The sequence below is a fragment of the Quercus robur genome, chromosome 11 (assembly GCF_932294415.1).
Source record: "Quercus robur chromosome 11, dhQueRobu3.1, whole genome shotgun sequence".
NCBI classification, from domain to species: Eukaryota; Viridiplantae; Streptophyta; class Magnoliopsida; order Fagales; family Fagaceae; genus Quercus; species Quercus robur.
The window spans coordinates 48288474-48296055 of record NC_065544.1 but is presented as its reverse complement, the minus strand read 5'-3'; the positions used below and the strand labels follow the sequence as shown (position 1 = coordinate 48296055).

Sequence of the window (7582 nt, the reverse complement as noted above, 5' to 3'; positions counted from 1 at the left end):
ACATATCATAATGTATTTTTAGTCCCATTTTTTCTTTTTGAAAGTTGATTTGATGAACTAAGTCAGAACTTGAATTAGGAATGACCATGATTTGTGTTTGGATCAGTATTCTCACTGAATTTATTGATTTAAGTATATATAAAAAAAAGTGAAGTTTTAAAAAGTTGTTAATAAATAAATTAATTTAAAAAAAAAAAAATGGCTTGATACATTGAATTTCCACTCCTATTGCTTTTGTATTGCAGTAGGTCTACTCAAAGAAATAAGTTAGTGTGTTTGTAAAATCCAAAAAAAAAAAAAAACCCTTTTCAGGCTTTTTGAGCTGATTTTGATGGGTTGATTGGGTTCCATACCAAAAACATACATTTCTCCTCATTTTTTTCTACCTTACATTCAACAAATAAAACAAACAATCAACAAAACGCATCTAAATGGGGAATCAGTTGGACGTGTGAAAAATACACCGACTCAAACTACAATTCGTATTATACCAATAGAGACCCTTTGGCTAAACTAAACAAAAGAAAGAAACAAACACTTGATGATCGTAGTCGTTACCTCATTGGATCTGGTGACCGTACACGTGTACAAAAAGACATCTTTTCCTCTGCAGAAACACCTGCATTATTTTGTTTACTCTACATCTACATCAGTACATCTACACACCACTTGGTTGTTCTTTAACGTCCCGAGTCCTAAAGCAAAGATGTCACTCTCCACCAACAACACGACTCTCACACACACAAAAACACATAATTTCACTCATGCTCGCTAATCACTGTCAAACTCCCCCTAACCTTTCTCACCCATCTGTCACAGTCAATCTCAATCCCCCGCGTGGCATTTTCACCTATAACAGGGCAAAACAATTTTGCCATTTTGATTGACGTTTAATGATCGTCAATTATTTTTACGCGAACTTATTATTATTATTATATTATTTTAGCCCTTCATAATTTATTACATCATAGGTGAAGTAAACATCGTAACATAAAAACTATAATTTTTTTTTTATGCAGATACTAAGGAGGAATCTAATGAGTCCCTATGGCCTCGGGAAATATCATAAATTTATAACAAATATCAATTTAATTGAATTTTGTACGACTCTTTAAAAAAATCAAGAATTACCATGGAAAACTCGAGAACCGCCCTAAGATTACATTGCTATCACATGTCAATCGAACTCCTCCGTACATCACCCACGCAAAGCCGAAGTTCAAAGTACCCACTTCAATCATCGTCACCAAAGGCTTAAACTCAAACTCACACCCTCTTTCCGCTGAAAGTGGCTCACGGTGACCAATGACGATGGCTTTTTTCACTAAACAAACATAAACCCACCTGCCAGTCACCCTCTACTACGTGATTTACATCACATATATTATTGACTGGCCCCCACACTTTATAGTACGTGACAAAGGTTTCACAGGTTCCTTGTATTTACACTCTCAGAAGTGAGGTAGTTTCTTTCACGTTTTTTGATTTCCTGAAGTGGGTGGTGGTGATAATTCTGAGGTTGGTTCTCTGATCTTTTATGTTATGAGATTTTAATTTGGTTTGTTGGAGATTTGCTATGCAATCTGAATTAACATGCACGCATTTTTTTTCTTTGTTCTGTTTGGCAAAATTCATGTTTGTTGGGATAAAGATAGTTTTTTTCCCTTCTGTTTTGATAGTTGGCAAAGGCTGTTAAAAGATGAGAATTTTTGGTATTTTGAGCCGTTTGTTTGTTTGTTGACTGTATGAGTTGTTATAGCTGTGCCCTTTCTTTGGTTGCAGAGAAAACGAACATGATAAGACAATCAAGTTTTGATTTTGAATCTGTTGCAAAAAAGAAAAAAAAAAAAAGAACAAAAACAAAAACAAAAAAGTTTTGATTTTTGAATCTTATATTTATAGTTCTCCGCTTACCAAAAATGGGAATTTAGAGCTTCTTACGTATTTTTTGGTCACTAATGGAGTACTTATAAGGAATGTATAGGATTTCCTTTTTTATTTTTATTTTTCTTTTTATTGAAGTTGGGGATTGATTGTTTTTGATCTATTCCTGTTGTATATAATCAATTCATGGGCTGGTTGGACCATGTCTCAATTGCCATTTATCAGTTATCACAGAATTGATTGAACTTGGGAACTAAAACTTTCTGCTAATTCAATTGCAGGGTGTAAACACAAAACCCACCGTAGTGCCTCCCTGGATTTGTATTTGTGATCATTGAAAATGTCTGCACCCAATGTTGATGTGTCTCAGAATGGAAATATAAGAACAATCGATTCCCTATTTACTGTTGCTGAATTTGATGAAAGTGATTTCTCAAGATTATTAGACAGGCCAAGGCCTCTGAATATGGAGAGGAAAAGATCATTTGATGAAAGGTCGCTTAACGAATTATCTATTGGGATGTCCCCACCACCCCCATCCAGAACTGCCGAGTACTCTTGCCGAATAAATGACCATCTTGAATATATGTTTTCACCTGGTAGACGGTCAGGTTATAATACTCCAAGGTCACTCATGGGATTTGAGCCACATCCAATGGTTGCAGAAGCTTGGGAAGCTTTGAGGCGGTCATTGGTGCATTTCCGTGGTCAACCAGTTGGGACAATTGCTGCATTGGACAATTCTGATGAAAAACTAAACTATGATCAGGTGAGTAATCTGTATCCCTTGTTTGCTCCTCTAGTTAATTTAATCATTAGTGGTTGTACTGGTTACCAACACAAATTATGAAGTAGTGCTAGTTGTGGTTTTGGGGGAGAAACTAAAGATTTATAGTTTAGGTCATCTTGTTTATATATCTGTCTTCTTATTTTTCAATCTTTTAGTTTTGTAGTAGACAGGGAGGCCAGAGTGTACCAACACTCACAACCACACATGTACAAATATGTATCTGTTTTCTTAGCACTTCAAGTAATACGTATGCATGTTGTTGCAAAAAAAAAGATGCTTTATGATGCATTACATGTGACACGGAGTCTTGATTGTTGATACTTCTAAACATGCCAACTATATCTGAGCCTTTATTACATCCATCTTATTCGTTTATTTAATCTGTGTTCAGGTATTTCTATGCTTTCATATGATAAAAATGTTTCTGTGAATTGTGAATGTCATTTGTTTGGATCTTGGACAAGTGAAAAACCTTGCAAAATATTGCTGACATATGGATGGACTTCTAGAATTGTAAATGCCTTTGAATTGATGCAATTTGTGAAAGTATGTTAATCATGTGCTGCCTTATGAAAGTTGTCTTCTGTATTTATAACTACCATTAGTTTAGTGGCTATTTATCTAGTGCAATCCGTCTTCCATCTATGCTTCTTTTTAATGCATACTGTTATGACTTTGGCTTTTATAGATCTGTGCCTTGCCCTAAACACAGTTTTAATGACTGAAGATTTGGTATGTTTAAGTGGTAACTATCTTCATCTGTGTAGGTCTTTGTGAGAGACTTTGTTCCAAGCGCATTGGCTTTTTTGATGAATGGAGAACCCGAAATAGTAAGAAATTTTCTTTTGAAGACTCTTCGCCTTCAGTCATGGGAGAAAAAGATTGATAGATTCCAGCTAGGAGAAGGTGTAATGCCTGCTAGTTTCAAAGTACTACATGATCCAGTCAGAAACAGTGAGACTTTAATAGCAGATTTTGGTGAGAGTGCAATTGGAAGAGTTGCTCCAGTTGATTCTGGATTCTGGTGGATTATATTGCTTCGGGCATACACAAAATCTACAGGAGACACTTCCTTGGCTGAACTGCCTGAATGCCAGAAGGGTATGCGCTTAATTCTGAGCTTATGTCTTTCAGAAGGGTTTGACACTTTCCCGACTCTTCTCTGTGCCGATGGATGCTGTATGATTGATCGAAGAATGGTGAGTTCTCAAAATTTAAGTTTATGCCCTTCTAATAATCAGCATAAGCCCAGAACTGGAGAATGCCAAACTTGTTTGACTTTCATACCTCTGTCCTGAACATCCATCAATGATTTGAATCTGTACTTGGAGTGTGACCATGATACTAACTTCAAATGTAAACTGGATGTTAGAGCAAAGAAAACTGAAGTACCTTTCATACTCTTTGGTGTCAATCTTATAGTGCTTATCTTTCACCTTTAGTGCTTTTATATTGAATTGCCTAGCAACCTTTATCGGTCTCTATGCTCTGTTTTATTGCTAAAGGAAAAGGGAACTTTCTTACAAGACTTGCTCCAAACCTAATTTTATTTATTTATTCTAAATTCTTTCTTGCACATAACTTAAATTGAGCATTAAAAATTGTTATACTGGTTGAGAATGATGGTGCAGGCCTGTGGGCCAAATTGGGGCATAAGTGGCCAGATTAGTAGCTTATCATATACTCCCCAGCATATTTTTCTGGTGGGATGATTGGTTTGGTTTAGGTATTTTTATCTATGAAGTTGAAAACTAATTCAGTTAGCCAATCCCAATATTTTGGGGCTTATGGCTTCATTGAATTGAGTACATGTTGAGTGTTCTAGGATTTTCAGAACTTGATCTTCCCTAGAAACAAAAACATCAGTCTTTTTTATCAAGAAAAAAGATACTGTGTTGTTGAATTTCTTGTAATCAACATCATAGACATACTTTTGTTTCAGGAAATTTTGAAGTTCATTAGTATATATTGGTTCCACTTTCTCCTTGGAATGGGAATTAGTGTTAAGTAATTGTTCTATCTTAAACCTATCATTCTAACTTCCTTTATTTCACTTCGATATTGGTTAATGGTTATCTCTGTTTCCAGGGTGTTTATGGATATCCTATTGAAATTCAAGCACTTTTCTTCATGGCTTTAAGATGCGCTTTGGTTTTACTTAAGCAAGATGTTGAAGGGAAGGAGGTTGTAGAACGAATAGTTAAACGCCTTCATGCCTTAAGCTATCACATGAGAAGCTATTTTTGGCTAGACTTGAAGCAGCTTAATGATATATATCGATATAAAACAGAAGAATACTCACACACAGCAGTCAACAAGTTTAATGTAATACCTGATTCTCTTCCAGATTGGGTTTTTGATTTTATGCCCGTTCGTGGTGGTTACTTCATTGGGAATGTCAGTCCCGCAAGAATGGATTTCCGTTGGTTTTGCTTGGGCAATTGCATTGCTATATTGTCATCCTTGGCAACCCCTGAACAGTCCACAGCAATTATGGATCTTATAGAATCACGGTGGGAGGAATTGGTTGGAGAAATGCCACTAAAGGTTTGTTATCCAGCATTAGAAAGTCATGATTGGCGTATCGTAACAGGATCTGACCCAAAAAATACAAGATGGAGTTACCACAATGGTGGATCTTGGCCAGGTATGCTTCTGTGAATCTGTATTGTAATTTACCTAAACACAAATTATGTCTCAAAACACAGTACAACAAGCTGCATAAGCTGCTGATGAATGAAGTTTTAATCATTCATCTTAAAAAAATTCATGATAAGACTCAAATTACAACTACATCAGCAGACTTTATTTAATGAAAGTACAACTCTGTGCTTAAGTTTTCCCCCTAATAATCCTGCTGTCTTTTTTAATACATTAAAGTGTTAAGTGTTAACATGATTCTGCTCTCATAAATATCCCATCAAAAAAGCTCAACATGATAACCCATTAACAGTATGTAACTCTTTGAAATGATTATGTTTGGAAAATTTTAGTGCCTTATCTTCTTTTTTTTTTTTTTTTGGGGGTAACTTTCCTACAAGAGGTTTTCTGCTAGATGATACATTTTGAATGTCAAATGTGTGCAGTGCTATTATGGCTTCTCACTGCAGCATGTATCAAGACTGGACGACCCCAGATTGCAAGACGTGCCATTGAACTTGCTGAAACCAGGTTGCTAAAAGACAGCTGGCCTGAGTATTATGACGGAACGCTTGGTCGATTTATTGGGAAGCAGGCACGTAAATCCCAAACCTGGTCCATTGCTGGTTACTTGGTGGCAAAGATGATGCTTGAAGACCCATCTCATTTGGGCATGATATCACTTGAGGAAGACAAACAATTGAAGCCTGTGCTCAGAAGATCAAATTCATGGACTTTCTAATGCTATTTATCTTCTTCTTTTTTTAATTTTTCTTTGTCCACCTGGCCTGTTCAGTAAGGATAGTGGCAGATTGCTAATTGAAGCTTAATACAATTTCCTTTTTAGCTTTCAGGTTCCCACCAATAAAGCCTTTGTAGTATGTACTATTAGTTCTTTTGCTTGACTATAACTGCTATAGAATAGTAATTCCTTCTCCATATTTCTCTCTTGCAAGGGATATTTATTGCTTTCAAGGAGTTATGTCAATCTCCTACATCAGATGAATGCAGCCCCCCTCTTATAGCATGTGGATCCCAGCAGTATTGAACTTACACGCTATGAGAGAAATAATACATATATCCGATACATGCATAAGATAAGTAATAATACAAATATCCGATGCCTGCATAAGATAAGTATTGTTTTCATGAACATTATGTAGTTTCAGTTAACAATAATATTGTTAGAAAAATAAGCACATGGAAGTCCTGACACCTCAAAACAAAGTCAAAGATGCCTTTTAGAGATCTAGAAAATAGTTATAAAGTATCTCAATAAGGCACATATGTATTTTTTTAATGCAGTGGTCCTACAGTGATTAACTGCTCCTTGTGTTTAAAGCTCTGCTCGATCCTGAGAAACAACTAAAGATGCTTGTCCTCCATATTTGTGTTGTGCTCTTTTTCCATGACATGGACCCTATGTTCTCACTAATTGGTTTCAAACTTTCAAATGCATATGTACGATTTGCTTCATCATAAATAATGGAATGCTACTAGTTACACCGTTACATTTTTTTTTTTTTTTTTTTTTTTTTTTGTGTGTTTATAAACACACCGTTACGCTATTTATATAGTGTAATTTCAAAGACATTGGGCCTGTTTGGTAATGTTGTTCTAGTAACGTTATTTGTATTTTTTAAAAATACACATAGATGAGAAAGTATGTGAAAATACGTGTAATATTGTTTAAACACTAACAATTGTTATTTAAACAACGGTCACAAATGAGCCCACGGTTACACTATTTATATAGTCTATATACTATCATTATCATTGACCTAACCAGGGACCAAAACCCATGTTTAGACCAAGGAAAGTCAAGTCCCCTCCAATTTTTTTATTTTTATTTTTTAATAAATATATAATTATATATAATAGTTTAAAGCTTGTGCCTTTGAAATTACAATAGGACCCGAAATTTAGTTTGTCGAAAGAAAGTCCAACAAATAGAATGGTCAATTGGCCCATAGTTGTGGTCTCCTTCCTAAAAAATAAAAAAACTTTTTGTACCCCACCCCCTTCTCCCCACTCCATGGTCTCTCTCTCACACTCTTGAATTAGTTTTCAAAAAAAGGAATTTTTTTAATCAATCTTATTAGTGGTTTTTTTTTTTCTCTCTCAGTTTAAAATGTTCAAACTTGGGGATCGGAAAATGTATCATTTTTTCCTTCTTCTTTTTTTCCTTAGTTGATTCACTAATTTCAGCTATAAGGATAAAAAAAAAAAAAAAAAAATGTAATATGTAACTATCTTTGTGTATTTAAG

The 7582-nt window shown here is 35.1% G+C and overlaps 1 protein-coding gene across 1 annotated transcript; it reads left to right on the top strand.

The window, feature by feature from the left end:
- Positions 1-1107: 1107 nt before the first annotated feature.
- On the top strand, positions 1108-6255 carry LOC126705571 (probable alkaline/neutral invertase B). The gene is made up of 5 exons (XM_050404633.1): positions 1108-1518; positions 2166-2653; positions 3442-3873; positions 4763-5321; positions 5761-6255. The coding sequence occupies exons 2-5, from the start codon at positions 2225-2227 to the stop codon at positions 6054-6056; spliced, it is 1716 nt and encodes a 571-aa protein (XP_050260590.1). The 5' UTR covers positions 1108-1518; positions 2166-2224; the 3' UTR covers positions 6057-6255.
- The last annotated feature ends 1327 nt before the right edge of the window (positions 6256-7582 follow it).

Coding starts and splice junctions, on each gene's coding strand:
- LOC126705571 (XM_050404633.1), top strand. CDS start 2,225: ATGTCTGCACCCAATGTTGATGTGTCTCAGAATGGAAATATAAGAACA. Junction 2,654..3,441: donor AAAAACTAAACTATGATCAG/GTGAGTAATCTG, acceptor TCATCTGTGTAG/GTCTTTGTGAGAGACTTTGT. Junction 3,874..4,762: donor GTATGATTGATCGAAGAATG/GTGAGTTCTCAA, acceptor CTCTGTTTCCAG/GGTGTTTATGGATATCCTAT.